We start from the raw sequence: 22,316 nt of genomic DNA on the forward strand, positions 1-22,316 counted from the left end.
TGTTTGTTAAAAAAGTGTTTCAGAGAAACTGACCTTTCTAATATTGTACTGAACTGATTCGGAAACAAAAACTGACCTGCGTCAGTGCAACTGAGTGGTTAAGCAGCCTGAATTCACTAAAGCATGTCTTATTGTATGTTTTGCTTGCTGTGTCATATGGCAGTCTGTCATTTGATATTCAGGCAACACAGGGGATGCTAAATGACAGCAAACTACAGATCTTTGGTTTAGATGTCCTTTCTTTGCTCCTTAATGCCACTATTTGAACTTACTTCATTATCTTTTAAAGAAGTAGACTAAATGAATTTAAAAAGCTATTTGCACACAAGGTGAGTCTGTAAAAGAAGCAGATTTAAACGTAAAATGGGATTTTTTTTAAACATTTATTATTATATAATTTATTTATTTTTTGAATCTGGACATAAAAAATAAAAGTGCTTTATCAAGCAGAACTGAAACTATTAGAGGAGTTTACCTACATAATTTGCCTAATGACCAGATGGAGTATTGAATATCTGGGCCTCTGCACAACCATAAATTCAGTGAACATCTGTCACAACCTCTGGGTGTAGAAGAGCGACGAAAGAATCTCTCCATCATTGGGCCATACATCTGTCATGCATCAGATACATTGGCTCATTTGTCATAAAAGTGACAGCTGGATAAACGTTAGATAAAAGACAGAAACGAAAGATTACAAGAATGTACAAAAAGTGAAAGCTGGGAATGAATAGGGCCCCATATCAATTTCTTTACAGGGTTAATTTAGGATTCACAACCGAAAAAAATGAAAAAAATAAAATCTTCTGCTTTCCTGCACATTGTGAAACTGAGAAGATGACAGAGGTTCATGCAGTGGGCAAACCATGTTGACAAGAGGGAAACAAAAATCTGTGTAGCATGAAATAAAGAAAAGGAAGCCAGAGAGGCCAAAAGTAGTGTAGGAGCACAATACACAACTATTTTCTGTCTGTGAACGTCTGTGAACGTCTGCCAGTCAAGTTATATTAACAATAACTTCATGCACAAGTAAGGAAAAACATACTGCTTGTAGCTGTTTACTACTTCTTTAATACAAACTATATTAAAAACACACGAGAACACCAAAATCAATCAATTTAATCAATAGAGTTTACATAGGTTTACATAAGGTACCATTAAATCATAAGGAATACACTGGGCCTAATATATAGCTTTGGTCCTCCATTGTCACAAAATCTGAGCAAAAAACTTCTAAAGTGTGTTAAAAGTTAAAAGTGTGTTAAAAGGGAAAGATGGAACAATGATAAAGGTCAGTGATGCACAGGCCAAATGCCCTAGAGCACCGCTGCCTGCCAGATCTCCTCAAAACAACTCAATCAGAGCAGACCAGGAGAGAGAAAATCTAGATCATGTATTTATCAGCCAAACCTCTGACAAATGAGTCATTACATGACATCTCACTTGGGTGCAGTATGTAGAGCATACACAGGTCATGTAATGAGGTCATGTTATTTGAAACAGATTATTGATTAGTACATTTCTTGCTGATAAGGTCAAAGGTGACATGCATTAAATTGTCTTGAAAATGTTAAATTGACAAAGCGGCAGCTTTTATCTCTTTGAAGACAAATTGTTGTCATTCATTTCTCTGTAGAAATACACTTGTAATATGTATTAAAAATGTCATTTATTACAGTGATGGTAAAGCTTATTTTTTTCCAGTCATTACTTACAGTATTTTTAAAATTCATTTTAATATGCTGATTTGTGCTCAAAAAAACACGTTATTATCAATATTGAAAACAGATGTCTTGCTTATGCTTAGTTTAAACAATCAGCTTAAATAATTAGTTATGAAAAATAACATAAGTAAACTATTTTAACCCACTGTTGACAAATATGATGCAGAGCAATAACTGCATAAATGTGTTCAAGATATTGGGGCTAAACAATGCTCCTGTATGAGTTTTTGTCTCATATTTATATCACATGATAAGCAATATCACACAAGCCGAGAGAGAGCAATATTACACGAGTGCTATTTATGTTAAAATAGGACAAGTGCAAATGTGATTTCACACAACAGTTATTATAGTAAATAAGAAGTTAATATTGTTATATTTTAAACAGAACATTGTCTTTTGTTTTACTTAAGTTCTGCCTACTAAAAATATTACAAATAAAGCAATCAATTAGATTAATTAATTTACTAAACAATTAATTATTTAATACGTCCTTGCAGTGGTGGAAATGACCAGAATTCACTGGGGGGATTCTAGTTTGACTCTAGTCACTCACAGGTCACAGTCATTTACAACATTGTAAGAAATTGTTCTAATAGACAAAAGACAAGAGACAATCATTCAGTTAACCCCCCACACACAAACACATTCTTAAAAACAGAGCCAGTTATTTCCTACAAATTATTTAATTTACTGCATGGCTTCACTTAATTTGTCCCCCTGCATTTGGGCACGTTTCAGGCTTCTGTTGACCCCTTGCTTCCAATGTATTTTTGCTGCGTTGATTAATTCCCAAGCTCACTGAATTGTGAGTCAGTGAAGCACCAAAATACTTTTTTTAAAAAACAAAAAGTACAACTAAATTAAAAACAAAACATAGAATACTCTCTTGTGTATGCTATATACAGCGTGTCACCTGCTCAGGAACCATCAAAAACTCCAGGAACTCCATAGACTGTCTATTACTTTATCTTGATGAAGATACTTGAACTTCTGATTGGATAGATGGCCTACCTTCCCTCCAGATACTGAGCGAAATAAATGGGCAATCTAATTTATACTTCGCTCTGTAGAGAGCAATAGAAACTGCTTCTGCAGGCCATTTATAAGTTAACCTCTTTAAATTAAATGTTTAATTATTTAAAACACCATGGGCGAGCTGCCTGAAAGTTAGAGAATCCTTCAGTAGAGTTGTAATACTCCATCATGATTTTAAATGGGATCTGCCAGACCAATACACAAGAACAGAAATAACAATATAATTCGTCCTATATAGATGTTGGCCTTAAAGGCTAATCCTCTCCAACTGAGAAATTCTGAGGATTTGAGAAGAAACCAAAAAACGCTTAAATAAATGAGATGCCTTTTTGTAAGAGAATTGCTCTTTAGAGAAAAACATACTTTGTCACATTTTTCTTTCTGATATTACTAGTGAGGCTGGCACCATTATTACTGTACCTGTGCCTCACACAGACCTCTAGCATTTTCAATAACACCGAAGCAGCAATTTGTAAAATAACCTAGAATGTAACTACCCGGAAAAGAAACTTATGACGCTATAAGCAATGACCCACAAATACCCTAGCAATCACAAGACAATTCGTGACTGGTAGTTATATTGTAGTCTGAAATTTGCAGACCTGTCTAAACAGGTCCACACATAAAATTCTTTGCAACTCTTCCATTGTTTTTCCTCTGTGTTAACATGCACTGGACAGATATTGATTATGGCAAACCAAAGTATTCATATATGCCTGGCTGGTCATCTGATTGCACACTGACCTGTCAAAAGCATGTGATTTGACAGCAGAACAAGCATCCTCAATGGATCAACGAAGATGTGGATTCAGGAACTCAGCAAAATCAGGTTCGGCATATCCGCAAGTACTGCGACTTAATACTAACTCATACACCTTTGGGGGGTTATTGCATGTTCTCTGAAGCAGATCGATAGGTTTTTGTAACAAAAATATGTGTAGTTTTCAAATTATAACATAAATAACTGACTCGTTATTTTTCATGTCAAGTCAATCCACAAAAGAAAGTTAATTCTGAATGAAACACCTACTTTACTACAGTACATCCAATCAATTTGCCGTAGAAACAACAACCCACGCTCTCTATTGTCCGCTGTTTCTCTTGGAAGTATGTCACAATATGACAATAAAATCAGTCGCAAACTTCCTGCTCACACAGACTTGTTGTTTTTTGGTGCTAAGCGGCATGATTAACCAATCAGAATTGAGTGCTTAAAAAATCTCTGTAAAAGGCAGATTTATTGTGTTCCAAATAGATCTTGAAAAAGCCATGTTTTTGTCTAGCTTTGCAGGAAAGCCTGGGACAGAAAATGCGAGTATGATGAAGCGACAGAGATTTCCAATTTGAGGACTAGAACTAATTATTGTATAAGCTATAATATGTGCACAGAGCTTAGGTAATGTATGCAAAATTGTTAGCAGGCTTACAGTGTGCACAGCAATGATTAAAGGGGACAGAGGACATTATTGATGCCTGACTGAACAAGACTCATTTAAGAGGAATATACTTGCAACCTTGGGGAGATTTTGCTACCTTGTAGAGCTATTATAACAAACATTTATACGCAGTGTTTAAATTTATAATAATAATGACTTACCTTTGACATTCAGGGTTTAATTTCATTCAAGTATTTGAAATTGGCAAACTGCCATGCTAAATTTTGGTTCACCACAGGATCTACATTTCATTTTTGCTCTCATCAAAAATGCAGCAGTTAGTCTTTCACAGTTCCCCACTTAACAGGACAGGTGAACCAATTTATCTCTTATGTGAAAACTCAGCACCGTTACATAATGAAAGACGGAAATAGGATGAAACATTAAGCATGTTCCAGACATTATGCAAATTTGTGTTTGTTTTCTTCTCATCTTTTATCTAAACCAGGTCACAAAACCCAAACGCAGGCAACTGTACACAGTCAGTACTTCTCACTGTACAGCAACAAACAAATGATACCCTAGTCTAATAAATAAGTTAAAGCTTGATTGTGCAATGGAGCGGAGTGAAACGGGACACTTTTTACATCTGATCCTTTGCCTGGGAATGAATCGTACCATGAAGCAGCAACAGGCAGAACGGCCCCGACGTCACCCATAAGAAAGACTCACAGGACGGAGACCGCTCAGAATGAGATCTCCTGGGACTCCCAAGTTCAACCGCTATATAAAAATGGGAGAGAAAACAAGCCTGTGAAGGACAGGGGATCCCAAGGGGGTTTACCTAATTTTCCATTTCAGAGCTTTCTTGCTGGAAAGGATCCTTCATGTACAAATGAGACTGGACGTAGACGGAATAGGCTCGGCACAGAGCTGCTCTACAGAGGGTCCATCAGCCCTTGTGAGAGTTACAGTGAGTCCTCTGATGAGCAACGATCCAGCACTTCTCTAAGTAGTGAGGAAACCTTTCAGGCTGGGCTACAGCAAATCAGCCAGCTCCGCTGGGATGTGGAGAGTAGGCTGAGACCCACACAGGAAGACTGGGAGACCCACACAGCGAAAGGAGCTGAGGAAACAGAGACGATTTGACAAAAAAGGAGCGAGTAACACGTCTAACAGGGAGAGGGTGCAGTTGAACACCCTCAGCTTAGTTGGAAATGTATGCTGTCGCTAAGAAAGAGAGCTGTGGATCTGTAACAACCCTGAATCAGGTATAACAGCACAATCTTAAACAGTTTTGTATGATTTCATACAATCTGTTTATGCCCCACTGATGATTAGATTTAGGGGTGGAGCTTTGTGCATTTTTCACATATGAATCACATCATACACACTTATACAAAGTTGAAATTGTCAGCTCATAAAATAGTTGTGTTTTTTCATCAGTTTAGTTTGGGTACACAGTCGTATATACTGCTATATATTATTATTATTATTATTATTATTATTATTGCTAATTATACTGCTTTATACACATTACACTAGTGAGTCGTAGTGAGTGGTTCTCACTAAAAACAAGTTGCACTATATTGTTCTGGGACTGCCAGCAATGAAAACAATGTGCTGTTTATAAAATGATATGCCTATTATTAGTCTTTTAATTATTATATTTAAGCTTGCAAAATATTTAATGGAGTTCATGATGATTAAGATTCATTTCTTTGTTGGGGTTTATGAAAATCTTGATTATACTTTTGTATAATAAGCAGCTTTAGCTTTGGTATTAGTAATGTGTCTATCACATACTGTCATAACATACTACATCAACTACAAATATACATTTATTTATTACACAAATTGTTTTGCTGCTTTATAATATATTTTTTCTCCCTACTTGTTTCCAAGAACTGTTACAGGTAAATAAAAAAAACAAAACAAAAACAAACCACTGTTTGAGCTGACTTCAGGCACATATAAAGTGGCTCTAAATCCATTATTCACAACTTTCCTAGAAGCATTACATAAACATCACGCCCCCTTCTGTCAAGGGATTATGAGGCTGTGGGCATAAAGCATTTTTTTCCAGCTGGTGGAATGTTCCTCCCATGAATATGCTCTGTTTTGCGGTACACCTGTTGAACAGCCTCGGGGAAAATTCACCCCATGACTATTACCACTGTCACTGTCTGTGTCAGTCTACACAAATATGACATGTGGCCATTAGTCCTTGCAAATGTATTAATTACACTGATCCCATAAGCATATGGTGGAATGTGGAGATGAGGACGATGATCTATGGTGACATGAAGGCCTGTTAATTAATTGGTCGATGATTTAGTGGTAAAATCTTGAACAGCAGAGAACGGCGGTGATCTTGGCATCGCTTCAGCAGTTAAACTACAGGAACTCAAAAACTAATTAAAAGATAAAAAACAATAAGAATGTAGAAATTGAGCACCTAACATGATCTGAGGATTAAGCATTTCCGAATCTTGATGAAAGAGGAGATTTGCTTTGTATTGAATCAAAGCATTAAGCTCTGGTTTAAAAGCTTTCCGTCCTTGCAGATGGACATGTTTAGGAATCAGAAAGAAAAGTACACAAAATATCTGACTTGAACTGAAGGATCAGTGGAAGTCAAATACTGTTTTGAGCCTCAGAATGGCGACTTCAGAATGTGTCGATCTGCCCTTCCAGCAGATTAACAGATCAAGCGACTTAGAATCAGCGTTTGACAGCACTATTCTGACTAGTTATAGCTTATTGAAATAAACTGAGAGCTGAAGTATATTTCCAGCCTCAGCACATTTCCCCTCATTTCTTCTGAGTCACGGATTTATATGAGTCTCTTTCCACATTCTTTTGTAGCATTTCTGAGTGGAAATTGTTTTTTTTTTCACTGTAGTCTGATTCCCGAACTCAGTAACAAATAGAGCAATGTTTAATCTGATTTCCAAACAAATGACTCTAAATGTGCAGTCATTTAAATAGTAGTCCACGTGATGTCTGTGGACAAAATATTCCCCAGTGCAGATTTTGCAAGGAGTTCAAGCTGGTCATGCAGTTTTGTTGCGTTGACCATGAGCTTCTTGGTTTGAAAGTGAAATTTTTGTGAGCCGTGCTTCCGATACAGTCCCTTGGCAATGCATTTCTCTAAACCTGCGAGGTTAGGGCTCACCTTCACCTTACTATTTTTTTTTTTAATTAAAGTCCTTTACAGTGGGCAGATTTGCGTTCACAATACACTGATTCACATAATAGGGATAGGGATTAGAATGAGACGCAGCATATGCTTCTGTAAAATGAAATAATTTTTGCCTGAATACCTATATTTGAGGACCGGTTGTCCCATCAAAGTCTAGCGGATTTACAAGTTCAGCTTTCGGCAGACTGTCCTTACACATTATAGCAGGCATTAATCAAGTGGCTGAATTATCATCGTAATCAAACACCTTGGAGTCAGAGCAGAGAAATGCTTTGATACAAAGCGACAGCCTATCAGGGAGTCTAACCACAAGAGCCCCCTCTTTGCACATCCCCTGCTGTTATAGCTGGCTGCTGATGTGTTTATTTGTGTGCGATGGTGCTTAGAGATGTTTCCCTACCCAGCTGCAATGCCCCCATGGCATCATCCCATTCCCTCTGCATGTGAATCAGTGTATTCACCCATCACAATGAGCTCTGGACCAACAACAGCACTGCACAGGCCACATATCGCTCTCGACTCAACAGCACCAGGGAGAAGCCAGAGACATGCTTGATATCACATTACCAACACTGTGTTGATTTATACTTTAATCCAATGTAAAGCCCAAAGCAGCTTTGCTGGTCCAAAAAAATTCGGATGAGAGAAATGAATCTGATTCTTTGTCCATCAATTGTTTTGAAAAAAGGTACTATACGTTTTCAATTGGTTTTACACTGGCAGTAAACTAATTATACCATACCAGATTTTAATTAAATTTTTTTATTTTTATTTTAAGGTGTCCTTGTTACACTTTACTTACCAATATAATAACAATGAATTTAATTATTACATGCAAGTAACCCTAAACAATACCTACTATAATCCTAATCCTATCCATAAGTACATTTATTCAATTAATATTACTCAGTGCTGTTAATATTAGTATTACTCGGTATAACTACACTAACTAGAATAGTTTAAAATAAAGTGTAGCTAAATTTTGTTATAAAAACTATTACATAGTTATTAGGAGGTTGAGGGGGAGGAAATCCTAATAATCTTAAGATTTAATAACTTTGTACTGTCTCTGTAACTTAAGTCTTTGGTTTCAAAATTTCTTACGAATTATAATGATTTCACTATTAGCCACATATTTATTGCCACCTGTCTAGTATTATTATGTAACTTGAGCAGTTTTTTCCACAATTTTGGTAGATGTCTACCTGTCTGTGTTCAGCATATGCCTAATTCGGACAGTTTTAATCATAATATATGATTATATGGATGATAAAATTAACACTATATATATTTTTTGTATTTAGCATTATTTTCTGTGCTTTCCTAGGTTCACGGCCCACTTTAAGGTAACATACCCTTAGCTGGGAGCCACTTCTGTACATTTAATACATGTTAGGGACAAAGATAAATGGCAACGAGTAGAGAAATTGCTAAAATTGCATGGGAGAGAACACTGCTGAAAAAATGCTAAATTCAACACGGAAGTAGGAAAACAATTATTCAATTTCTAAATCTGCTACACACCAACTCATCACAGATGGTCCGCAATGACTTGGCAGTCTCACGTAAGCGATTTCCCTCACAGATGCACCCTCTTGAGCCTTTCACTACTTTCCATATGAATCCTCAGGTCAGGGCAAGAGCCGTGACTGTTCAGCCCCCTCTGATGATAGCAATCAGTCAACGTGGAGAGGCACATCCAATATTGCCCAGCTACTCTTCAGAGACAGATCAGCTGTTAGTACAATTCCCTTCGCTGGTTCAACACAGATAAAGCAGAACCAACAGAAAACAAAGGCAATGAATGCATAATTTTCCTTTTCACAGAAATGCTTTACGGCTCTCTTCCTTTTTCATCCGCTGGGTGTTTCGGTTGAGCTAAAGCGCAAGAGAATAAGATAATGAGTTTTGCTTCAGAAGATAGATGGTGAAATTTAGTTTGGTTTGCATACGTGTTTGTTTTAAGTGGGTGACCTTAATGTCCACAGTAACCACATGTTTGAGGTTCCCCTCCAGTATACAGAAATATCTTGTTTTTAAGGGAACACAATCGCATCCACATCTTCTCTTGCTGTAGTATTTATTAAATTGGATTCCCACTTGCTGCTACAGTTTCCCCTTCTGAAAATTGCCTGCTGTCCATTAGGTAAAGGATGGGTTTTTAAAATGAAAAGTTTTTCCTAAATATCAATTTTTGGAGTAACTTGCCAAACACTGCCTGGAAGTGTCACCTGCATTTTCAATTACGTTTTAATATCAGCAGCTTGGTGGAGACAAATGTGTAAATGCTGTCAACTGCTGGAGACTCAAACAAGAATGTCAGTTGTTTTGCTATGAAATATTTAAATCATGTAAGCTGATATGGCCACTTCGGGGTTAACAGGGCGTACTCGCATCATGAATAAACAGCGTGCCTCACTGTGACTATATATTAAAAAAAGCTTTTTCAGAACTAATTATTTGGAAAGACAGCTCCTCGTGAAGTAACGTCGAGAATAAGCTTTAAGTATGCAAGTAACGGGTAAACAAAAACACTTGAAAACTCTCTCAGAGTGGCGTGGTAACTGGATAATAGTGCCAGCTCATGAATGATTTAAGTAAAGGTGAGCAGAAGGGAGTAGGTTGGGCTGAGAGACGGCGCGTGCTCGTGTCTTTCGGTGTTCAGACGTAATTGCCGCGAGCGCGTTCGCGCTTGCATGGCACTTAGCGCACTTTTGACGAACTTGTGAACTGCGTTTATTTAATAACTATGAATGTCGTGTTATTGCTTCCCACAGCTTGAAATGTAAGAGACATGCGTTCAAACGCACGGCTCAGAGGCTGGAGGTGCTCTTATCAGTCGACTCCCAACATTAATGAGGTAAGAGAGACTCAAGCAGCGAATTACAGATAAAATCCATTTATGTATAAATTACACATGCGTTATAAATATGGATAAGGTATCGGGCACTTTTGGGCTTTAACGTTTTTGAAACCTAATTTTAAGTTTTCAAAAGTCACACAGGGCAGGCTTGACTTGTGGAAACATTAAGTGAAAACCGGCAGACAGGTTTTAATGCTCACTCTGTTGTTGATAATTGCTCATTATTTCAGTCTGGAAGTCAACATTCGGTATTAGCGGTAAACAATGGCCTTGTGGTGTGTGATCACTCCTCGGTTTTGGTAATACATTTGGAGGTCGGTTATTGTAATTGAAAACAGCAACAGTTTCATTCACAGTGTTTGACCTTTCCCGTAAATGAGCAGCAAATAAAATTACGATGGCAGCTGTGTAAATTAATAGTCTCAAAAATGTCTCAAACGTAGTTGTTAATTTTCTTAGAATTTCTGTTTGTATGTGTTTGTTAACCATTTTCTTCCCAGTTCGCTTTCGCACTGCATACTCCGATGCATTAAATTTTTTGACTTTCTGACAAAATGCTTAGTGTTTCCTTCTTTTTATCAGTAATCTGCTGAAGTAAACATGCAAAGGTTTAATCGTGTTTATCAGTTGTCGTAAATATACAAAACCAGTGCAATATTATTTGCTTCTGATATTTTTACTGCCACAAAATTTCATCATAAAACAGCAAGACTGTCTAACGTGTTGTGCCTGCCTTTTTGCCTCTGGGTAAAATTCATATTTATAGAGGGGGTAATAAAAGACCACAAGATATCACAGATGCATTCATAGCACTTTTAGAGATGGTTTGTAGTCTGAAGAAGAAATAACCCTTGTTACACTGCAAGCAGGGATGTTACTGTTTCGATTTAAATGAGTATTAGAGGCAAGTTAAAACTTCATTGACTGCATTGGTAAAGTGCTTTTTATTACTACAGAAGATCCATTTACTTAATCCCACAGTTTGTACAATGATTTGATTTTTCATAGTCATCTACTATGCTGAAAATAATTTTCATGCTGTTAAATATGTAATATAGCTGGATATTAGTCATATTTGAAGGTTACTTGAAAATTCAAACCAATATTTGAGCAATTTATTTTTGTAATAGTTTCTTGTCAATGAATTGGCCAGACCAGTTCATATATTGGTATGAATGAGTCCATCTTAATTTCAACCGGTTTGTTCTTTAAATTGTCATGAGAACTTAGCCCTGCTAAATCTAATATGTATTTAACCCAGAATATTCCTGTAATATTTTGTAAAAGCTGAAGCTTCATACTAAAGGTCATATACTTCACAGGCAGTGGTTAATGAGTATTGCTGGCACCAAAATGCCACGACACCATGGAGGAGTCTGAGGACTAGATTGGAGGATCCAGTGAGAGGAAGGCGAACACCCCCGTTTTTGTCTGGCTTTACATCATTTGATGAACCATGGAGATCAGAACACACATCTAGTCCTTTTTTATTCCTAGGACGGACACGTAGCGTCCCCGAAGCTCTCCATTGCTACAACAGACCCGCTTTGCGGTCAAGCTTCTCCTCGATCACCATCACCGCCCGGAGTTTGTCTCCTAAAAGGGATTGCGCAGCTTATTCAAAATCAACCTTTCGTCCTCTGAACATGCCTGACAGACCGCCCTCTTTTATGGCCCGCAGTGAAAATAAAACCCTACAAGCCATTGCTGTCGCTCCGGTGCCTCCTAGACGCAGTACAGTTGTGGTGACGGTGACCGAGAACAGAGAACGACATTGTGCGAGCAAGACCCCCAGCAGTCCCCAAGCTCCACCAGTCCATGAGCACAGCTACACTGAGGAAGGAGATCAAACGGACTCTTTAAAACGTCCTGTCTTCCGCTCTTGTGCCTATCTGGAGCTCCTTCCATCCAAGCTGTCCAGATCGACTCTGTACTTGGACAAATCCCTCTCAATCCCTCTTGGACAGACTTTGTATAGATCCACTCTGTCCCTTTCCCTTGGAAAACCATCTTTTACTCAGACCCCTGAGAAACTCGAAACCATGATTCACACTAAAAGGTCCTACAGTGAAAGGGACATGGCACACGTTGGCGTTGATGGAAAAGAAATGCTGTTCCAGCAAGTGAAGAATGGTTCAACCATCAATGGCAGTGCTTTTAAAAGTAATACTGGCTCCTGTTCCGACATGCAGTGTTCCACTTTAACATCATCGCCATTCAGAACAAGGTGCCACTCATCTTCTGCTGCCTTCAGACTGAATGGAAAGGCTAATGATGTCTTAGGGCCTTCTCAGTGCAATCTAACAGCCAGACAGGCATTCAGCGAACCATCAGGTACCTATATCACCTCCCTGCTCCTCAGCAGCCATGCAAATGTATCCATCCTCTCTCTCTTTCTCTTGATCTCATTTATTCTGTTGCTTTGTTGCGACATTCTTTTCCTACACACCTTGATGTCTTAGCCAGTGCGCTTTCATTTCAACATCTCTTACTCTGGTTGCACACCTTCTGATTGGAGGCTCATGCATTGTTAATGAGTCGGCCTTCCCTCAAGCTCCTTTGGGAATGGGAATGCATTGTCAGAAAAAATATAAATGGCTTTGTGAAAACAAAAGAATGCACCTATAAAGGGAATAGAGTGTGCCAGCTCAAGTGGGTCAATCAGATGTCAGATAATATGGCACGCTAGTGCAAATGGCCAGAATAGGTTTTTATCATCATTTAATACAGAGTGCGTGACCAGAAATGGAGTGAAATCTGTTAAATCTGTAAGTTTGCTGTGAGGCAGGATTTCAGATTTTAACAGAGAGAGTCTTGATCTTGGAATAATGAGATGCTTTTCGAGTAAAGCCAAGTAGCGGATTGTAGCATTATCAGCATTTGATACAGTTATTTACCTTAGTAGATGCACAGTCAGGACACAGATTTTTTTTTATAAAGGAAGAAAAAGCAAGTGAGGGGAAGCTATTGAAAAGAAAATAGGCTGAGTTTCAATCTCCTTATGTGAGATGATGCATCATTGACTCCACATTACCTTGCATCTAAAGTCTATTGGTTCCTCTGGCCCCTATTCTTGCTCTGTACGGCTAAACACATTTCCTAGTGATGAGTCGAAGGATAACATCCTCCCTGCAGCACACTGATCTTTTGCATGTGGTCGGTGAGGCGTGTGACGGCACGGCTGCATGACTGGGCTCTGATGAACCAACACCAGGTACAACTGCAGGGAAGGCGCACAAGGGCACTTATCCACAAGTCTTAGTTTATTTATGTGTCAATCCTTCACTGTCCTTTTGCAACCCTCTGCATCTGTCTTTTAAATCAGCCTGTCTCTTTCTCACTTATCTTGACATGCTTTAGTAAATAGCTTTTTAGCTTTTATTTCAGAGTCAATTTTGAATAAAATGGTGGACTCCCCTGCGATAATCAAGAGCTTGCAGGTGCTCAGCAGGAAAATGCAATATCTTACTCTGCCTTGCAAAAAAACTTGTATGACATTACAAACCTATTTTTCATCAACATTCCTGGTTTTAAGTGGATATCAGCAAATCACTGTCAAAAAAAAACAGTCTCATTATCTATTAATGAAAATGTTATCTTATAAGTACGGTCTGCATGTTCTGAATGATTTTGTTTTCATTGTGTGGTTACACAGGAGTGTTGTTATCATATTGCTAAGTAGGGGGGTGGGTTATGTGACCAAAATCGTGTATTACGATATAAGTAATTTTAGTTCATCGTAATTATGTAATTATCACAATATAGATATTTTGCTTTAAATAAGTTATTTATGATATCCGATTATCTGATATTTTTTGTCAGTGTCAGCATCACAAAAAAATGCATATTCTTAAATATATTAAATATATATTTCTTCTTATTACAGTTACAAATGTGATTTAGACAAGAGCAGTGATCGATTTTTTTCTGGCATTGTGACACATATAGTGGTGGCCAAAATTACTGACAGATCATCATGAACATCTGACAGATCGGGAAATATTGAGCCTTTTTTTTTACTGATTTTTTTATTCTCTTTTAACAACAAACATTGAAGTAAACTGTTTTTATTCTCTTTTAACTTTAATTACAACAACACGTTTCTCTGGCATGTGTCACTGTATTTCCAGAGAACGTTAAATTTATTCCATGCCTTCTGCAACTCAAGACAAAGGCTTTACTTTGTAAAATAATGTAAAATATATCTAACCATATAGATCCACCCCAAATTTGCTCAAAGGGGGAGGTCTGGATTTTGAAGGGGCCGGTTCATCATTTTCAATGTTCCGGCAGATTCCTTCCATTGCAGGTAGTTCCAGCTATAGTTAATTTAATGGGTATTGCAATGTGAGCATTCAGCCGCGACAGAGATGATAGTCATCTCTACCGGTTGACAAATTTCTATCAGTTAATCTCGTCCATAGGTATATCGCCCACCCCTATTGCTTTAATAGTAATTGCTAGGTGGATTTAATTGCTAGGTGGGTCAAATCCTAATGTGGGAAAAATCATGTCCTGCCACCTTACCTCCCATTTTTAATATTCATTGCTTTTAAATACCAAAAAGTTCACATACCCTACTGCTTTTATGTAACAGTACTTATTTGTATCGCAATGTGTATCAGTACTTATCCAGGTGAAAGTGTGTTATAGCGAGTGTTTGTCAGATTGTGTGCTAAGGCACAGAGCTAACATCATTATTTATCTGTACAGGAGTCCCTCCGGTGCACATAAGGGCCCCTCATGATGTCAGAACAGTTTTCCACACTGCTGAGAAAGTCAGGAGACTTATTGAGTGCCCGGTCTCTCCTCATCTGACTAATTGCACCTGTGGGTCCATGACTGACCAGCAGGACTCAGGATACCAGTCGCTTAGCTTAAGGGTATGGTTTTACTAAAGGAATCTGGCTACCATCAGGTTTTCCTTAGGGTTTGTTCAGACAGGCAGAAAACAACAGATTTATTGGGGCATATCTGACTCAAATCCTTATATATATATAATATATCGTATGGATTGAATTAATAATTTAATTATGTTGATATTGATCAGCTGATCTTCATATTACGGCTGATATAAAAAATCTGTATTTTTTTTTATTTTTATTAAACATAAAAAACTAAAAATAAAATCAATCGTTTTATATGCTACAACTGAATTTCAGCCTCACAGCATTAAAATGTACATTGCAATAAATTGGATGTCCATTTTGAGATTCGCAAAGAAAATTTGATTTAACTGTGTCAAATATATTGTATAGGCTTGGAATTTTTGTCCTTAGTGAATCAAGTTTGCTCAAGTTTACTTCCTTCCTGAACACCCAAATGTGTCAAATCATAAATATACACCCCAGCATTTCACTGTGGCACAAACTTTGTGTTTGTATCCAAATGTGTGTAGGAGGCTCTTGAGCGATTTCGTCCAGATTTCATCTCTCGCTCTCAGAATCGGCTGCGACGATTGGAACTGAGGGCCAGGGATAGGCGGTGCTTACAAACAGCTGAATTTATCATGGGCGTGGAGACCGCTAACCGTAGGCGGAACTGCACCAAACCACACCCCCTCAGTGGTATGATACTCCGTTTTCATTAGCATCCTATGCACAGTTGAAAGAGCTGTGGTGCAGATCTAGTGCTGCAGCATTGCAGTCTCAGTATTACTGCTATAACCATTAAATCAGGTATCAATAGCAGCAATGTACAGTGAATTGGTAAAAGTACATCAATGCGGCAGATGCCTGTAAAAAGCAGTGAGTATAAGGGTCTTGTGATTTTTAGGGCAAGAGCAGTGCAGCCAGACGCATTATTGATGCCTTCACAGACATAATTCAATGCTGCAGTGAAACATTTGGTGCATTAGAACTTTGGTAATATCAGAACAAACCTGAGGTGGGACAGACTTATTAAAAGCAAAGAGATACAATAGAGATCTCAAAGACCTCTGCATGTTTCACTGCGGCCCTGTTGAGAATGAACATTGAATCTTAAAAAGTACATTACACATCCTGTTGCTCCTGCAGCTAACCGATGCCCCCTATTGGTGCCGTAATTGTTCTGTAAAATGTTCTTATGCAAAGCTTATTGCATGTGCAGTATTTGTTCAGCAAGCTCTTAGTTTGTTGATTTGTAAGGTTTAGTAGGCCAGTAATGTCAGAGAAAGCTTAAAGAATAAAACTAAACATTAAGCTTTGTATAACGACCTCTGCATTTCACTTTATTTTTTATCCTTTATTTTCCTGCTGTAAATGTGTTTTGTAGATAACCTTTTCAAACCCAGAGACAGAGCCATCTCAGGCAAGGAGATGCAATGGAGATCCAGGCGGTGAGTTTTCGAATAAACACCATCTTATTATCACATATGCACTGGTGCTTATCAGTGCAAGAACACAATATGACCCCTTTCTGATAAGGACAATGTTTGCTTATCTCTCTGCTTGAATAAAAGCCACCGGGATCAGATGAAATAAAGTGGATAAAGCTATATATATTGACGTATATCAAGATATTTACTTGTGTGTTTCTGTTTGTCTGCTTGGATGAAAAGTAGATGAATCACTTCCTTCTCCCACCTCCAAGTCACTTTCTTCATGTCATTATACATTCATCATCCTCAGTCTGTGCTTGCAGGATTTACAGCAAACTCCCTGAGGTGACCAAAAAGAAAGAGGAGAAGAGGAAGAGGCTGGTGTTGGAAACCAACAGACTGAGGGCAGAGGTGTTCAAAAAGGTTAATCTTTAAATCTCTAAGGCTTATAGATATAATTCATCCCATCATTAAACAATTGTCCTAACACTTTACAGTTTCATTTGTTAAAATTAGCTCAGAAACTACTAACTTTTACAGAATTACTACTTTTAAGGGATTAAAATGTTCACAGTAATGTAAATGCACTGTGAACATTATTAAAGAGTAATGAATATAATATTACTGAAAATGTATTTCGCATTGTTCGTTAAGGCCTTTACAAATAAGCCATTCCTGTAAAGTGTTACAGATTTTATTCATTCATTCATTAATTCATTCATGTATTTTTTATAAAAACCCTAAGATCTGAATATTTGTCCCTGTGACACCATGTTCATTTGTTACACTGAAACATTACATTTTACTAAAAAAAAAATCCATTACTGCCATGTAGCAGGCAGGTTATTGTCCCAAAGCACTGTGATGTTTTGCATTTTGTTTCATAAAAGTGAATTAGAGGTATACCGATACGCAGAGAATGTGCCAGGTCACATATTGTGTTTTCATTAAATTTATTTTTGATATAATATTCGAAATTGTAAGGCAGTTTGATATAATCCAAATTTGGCCAGTTTGTGTTGGAGGGAGCATGGGAGTAGAGGTTACAGCTGTAAACCCTTTTGTACTGTAAGCTTGATTAAACCCGGTAAAGAGCACAGCTGTTGATTGGAGAACGATTGTGAAAGCCACTGAGAGTAAGAGTCAAAAAAACTCAAATGAACCTTGAAAAGCAGCCAGTATAAAGCAAAATGAAACTTTACACAGGCGTGCTTCTTAGCTGAATATAGTGCGGAACAGTAAAATATAATAGTGTCTATTTTCACGACCTAGATATGTAGTTACCTTAGCAGAATGTAATTAAAATGAGAATTCAATTAAAGCGTGCATGGTTTAATGGCTAAAATTAAATTAGATTCAGAGTTTTAACCAAGACTCTGAGAGAGGTTCGGTTTTTCAGTCCTTAAATCTAAAAGAGAATTAGCTTTTTCCAGCAGTGGGTTCCCTCTGGGTTGTCTAATGAGTGTATTCAAGAAAATTATGTTCCTTGAATTATGAGTAAATTAAAATTTAATTTAAAAAAAAAAAAAAAAGGTTTTTTTTTGGCTTGTATGAACACTGAAAAGTTGGAGAGTACACAAGAAGCGAAGTGGGAAAAAGAGAGAAGACTGGCTATAAATAAAATAAGATTTAACTTTGTTGAGACTTTTGTGTGGTTTAAAAGCTCAACTTTCCATCTATTATCTAGGACAGTGATTTTCTCTTCTTTTTTTGTTTTGACTCAAAAGCCCTCTGTTGTTTTAAGGGAGAAGAAATTGTCACTCTACATTTTTATTTTATGGGTTCTTTTGCATTTTAATTTAGAGTTATATTATTTTAATATAAATCGTTCATTAATTTACTTCAGTCCTTTTGGAAGAAGTTTTCTGAGGTTTTCTGAGTGGGCTCTGGACCCCTGGATTAAAACCACTAATCTAGGATGTGAGTTACAGTTATTGTGCTTACTTAGCAATTTGATAGTGTCTTTTATGTTTTTTATGAAAGTGCAGTAACCTTGAAAACCACTTTTCCTAAAATCCCATTGGAAATTAATGAAGGAACAAGCAAAGCGAATTAGCCTTCCTGCCTGGCTTACAAACTGACGTCTAGACCAAACGTCTCTTGTGCCGATTCTGTAACAGTGAACACTCTAAAGTGATCCTCCAGACTGACCTTTAATGACCCCCGCAAGGACAAACACACCTGAGGCTTTTGTCTCCTAATGCGTTCTGTCACAACTGTCAGCCCAAGTGTACCGGCGGAGATGAAACTTGTGCTGCTCTGTGAAAACCTTCCCTCCGGTTAGAAACAGCAGGTGCTGCCTGGTGCCAGACTGTCCGATCTCACCTTGCTGAACTTTTACCTCTGTACTGAGGTGTCAGGCGATGTATAGAGGCTCATGCGGGGCATTTGTGCAGAGAGCCAACAGTGCTTCACAATAGCTTGGAAATGATAATATACCACATGCCTGTTGCATTTATCCTGTCAGGTCATTGTAAAAACCCATTTAAAGAGATAGTTTAAGTAGGCAATCTGACTGTGCTGGTTGTTTTTCCCCTGTGAAATTACAATTAATTGGGACTGAAGCTTTTATTCATTCATTTTTATGGAAAATAATCTCTGCCTTAGCTCTTCTTGACAGATGTAGGATTTGTAAATGAATAGTTCTTCTGAGTCAAATCTTTTCAATAATTTGATTGTATCTTTAGAATACAGTTCACGGACTTGATGCAGTTCTGGATGTAACTTAAGTGACTTTTTGATGACTTAAGCTTATAACCCAAAATACTTCCCATGTGATTCAGAAAGCTTAAATAATGTACACAAGTCATATGGACCACTTTTATGATCATTTTATGGGACTCTTGGATCCTTGAAATATTTACTATTCATTTTTAAGAATCTCTCATTTTGTGTTCAACAGAAAAAAAAGTTGTATAGGTTTTGAACAACACGAGGGTGAAGAAATACATTTTCTTTTTTTAATTTAAATTGTACTTACCCTGTCTTCCAGCAGAGGTCAGTATAGTTCTTCAAATGAATCCTGCCTATCAAATTACTTTTTGAAATCCAGATTAATTCCACTCAAGGCTGATTTATTCATGCATTCCTTTTGTTCTTTTTGGTGACAGGCACGGCGCTGATGCTTATGGAACGCTTGCGACACAAAGGAGGCTTGTGTCAACAATAATTTGCCTGTTTTTGATGTTTAGAGTGTTGAATTCCACAACAGGACAGCTTTCACTGGTATTTTGGATGTCTTTGCTGACAGGCTGATCCCTGGATGCCTAAAACGAGTGCTTTCGTAAAGGAGAAATCTCTTGTCGGGCTATGTTGTTTTAATGGGTGTCAGGTCCTGTGAGGCTGATACTTTGTCATGAAGTGTCTGACTCACTGTCTCCCATGAAGCCCTTCTGTCTCTCAGGCTTGCACCTCCTCTGTGACAGTGATGAATTCTTGATAAGTCAGGCTGAAGAAAGATAGAGAGAAGCAGGTGAGAGGAGAGATACGGGGAGAGAGAGAGAGAGATGCCAAAGAGTTCATATAGATGTTGTTTTGTAGCTCGTAGTCTGCATAACTTTATCGAAAACTGATTGATATGTGTGATTGACAATAATCATCACGATAAGAAATTTTTCATGCACTTGAAAAGATTCATTTCAATTGGGAAAAAGCAGTAGTTTTTTCTTTTTAAAATGCATTTTAAGTTTCTAGTTTTTGCATTTTTTGGCGTTTTCCAGCATGTGTAGATGTAATTAAACTACAGTGTATATTTATATATTTACTCTATGTAATGTATATGTGCTTGAGTTATATTTAGTCGCTATTCAAATATTTAATAATACTTTTGTAATAATACATCAAAATGTAAAACTAGTTAAACGTATTATGTGACTATTTGTGATTTATCTAATACGTAAATATTTAATGTGCTTTCACAGTTTTTCACTTTTAATCGGTGGAAAAAAGCAGTATGAAAATTACTCTTAACTTCTTATTACGCGTTCCACTGAGGTCACACTGTATGAATGACTGACTTTTTATAAAAGTTCAATCGGAATTACGTAAATATAAAAAGCTTTTTTATTTTGGTCGAACTATTTCGTTAAGAGTTGGTAAAAAATCAGCAGTTCGTGACAAAAGTTTGTTTCTCGAACAAAACATATTCAACTTTTTGTAATCTACTCTTGAATGTGCGGGTTATTCTGTAGCAGCTGACGGAGCGCAGCATCAAAGATAGCCAAGGACAAGGGAAGCAGACAGAAAATAAAATGAATACCTCCGAGGAGGGAAAAGCCATGATAGCGCGATGTGTTTGGAGCACAGATAGCAGGTTATCATTGCTCCCTGGGGAAATGGCCACCCAGGGGGACAGGCAGGGAGAATTCTGGGTAATCTGTAGATTACACACACAGTCACTTCCCCCTCATTTCTTTACCACTTGACCCCGAGTGTGCGGATGCTCTGACAAACATGCTGCTCGCCTGGTTGCAGTTTAGTTAAAAGTTTCCTCTCCTTTTTTACACAGAAACTTTTGGATCAGGTTCTTCAAAGACACGGTGACTGAGGGAAGTGCCTGTTCACAAGATTCATATCCCCCGCGTTCTCCTTGCCTGAGGCGAAGAACTGAAGACGAGCAAGACCTTTGCAGCTTCCTCCTGAGAGCAAAGCTTGGCTTTCTGATGCGTTGTTCCAAATATAAAACACCTTTTACTGGACCAAGTGAATCCACATGACATACAATGTGCATGCACATGCGTTCCCTGTTTGTCCTTGTGTGATAGGTATTTTTAAAGATGACACGTTTGATAATTAAGAAGACTCTTACAAGACTCTAGACCTGGTAGAGTCTGTTTCAGTTGAATCACATTATACCTTATACCTAATTATATAATTGATAACACTTCATGCATTAATGTATTTTCATTAACATTAACAGAAATGAATAAATAGTGTAATAAATGCATTGCTCGTTGTTGGTTCATGTGAGTTAATACATTAACTAATGTTAACTAATAACACCTTGTTGTAAAGGGTTGCCATATATTGCAAAGGTCTCTTATAAACAGCTTCTTCTACTCTTGAAATAATAGTCATTTTAGTTCAAAAGGTCATCAATAATAGTCTCAAGTACTGTTTGGAAGAAAAAACAGAAAAGTAAATGCAATATTGGCATCTTTGAACCTGCTTTTATTCGGATTCATTATGCAATTTTCCCCACATTAAAATTTGGACATTATGTTCTCTTTCTGTAATAGCCAATTTCAGTAAGCGACGCTGCTCGGTGATGTTAAAATGCCGTGGGATGTATAATAAAAAGAGCAGGGCATATACTCCACCGTCTCCTTTGCTCTGGAAGTGTCAGGGTTTCTGGTGCAGAACGTGAAATTTGGGGTAATAGAATTCAAGAGAGAAGAGCGTAACGGGAGATTATTCTGGAGAGTCAGTGATCAGGTAGGTGTTAGATGACAGATCGGACGACATGATGATAAAGCAGAGACAAGGAACTTAAGGATGGAAACGTCTTCTTTATTCAGCGATCTGAGTTCTGAGCTGATTGTGGTGCAAGCAAACATGCTGATTTGAAAATGCAAAAATGTTAACAAGTCCTTGAGTCTCTGAGGTCAGTGTGCTACCTGCTGGAAACCTTGAGAGAGTTATTATAGAGTGCCTGGCATATCTGAAAGGAAAGTGGAAATGACCCCATTAAGAAAATGAATAATTTCCTTGCAATGAACTCACAAAATATGCAGAGCCAGATAAAGTTCGTGTATGTCTGCATCAGTGTTATGTAGGCAAATATTAAGTTGACATTAATCATACAGTGTAA

The 22,316-nt window shown here is 37.6% G+C and overlaps 1 protein-coding gene across 1 annotated transcript; it reads left to right on the top strand.

Annotated features, from left to right (window-relative positions):
- The first annotated feature begins 4,784 nt into the window (after positions 1-4,784).
- LOC122362128 lies at positions 4,785-21,759 on the top strand. The gene is made up of 8 exons (XM_043263423.1): positions 4,785-5,409; positions 10,121-10,203; positions 11,529-12,540; positions 14,920-15,089; positions 15,605-15,773; positions 16,462-16,525; positions 16,831-16,930; positions 21,015-21,759. Exons 2-8 carry the CDS (start codon positions 10,138-10,140, stop codon positions 21,051-21,053), a joined length of 1,620 nt encoding a protein of 539 aa, XP_043119358.1. The 5' UTR covers positions 4,785-5,409; positions 10,121-10,137; the 3' UTR covers positions 21,054-21,759.
- The last annotated feature ends 557 nt before the right edge of the window (positions 21,760-22,316 follow it).

The sequence above is a fragment of the Puntigrus tetrazona genome, chromosome 17, assembly GCF_018831695.1.
Source record: "Puntigrus tetrazona isolate hp1 chromosome 17, ASM1883169v1, whole genome shotgun sequence".
Classification (NCBI taxonomy): Eukaryota; Metazoa; Chordata; class Actinopteri; order Cypriniformes; family Cyprinidae; genus Puntigrus; species Puntigrus tetrazona.

Coding starts and splice junctions, on each gene's coding strand:
- LOC122362128 (XM_043263423.1), top strand. CDS start 10,138: ATGCGTTCAAACGCACGGCTCAGAGGCTGGAGGTGCTCTTATCAGTCG. Junction 15,774..16,461: donor CAAACCACACCCCCTCAGTG/GTATGATACTCC, acceptor TGTGTTTTGTAG/ATAACCTTTTCAAACCCAGA. Junction 16,931..21,014: donor GGGCAGAGGTGTTCAAAAAG/GTTAATCTTTAA, acceptor TTTTTTACACAG/AAACTTTTGGATCAGGTTCT.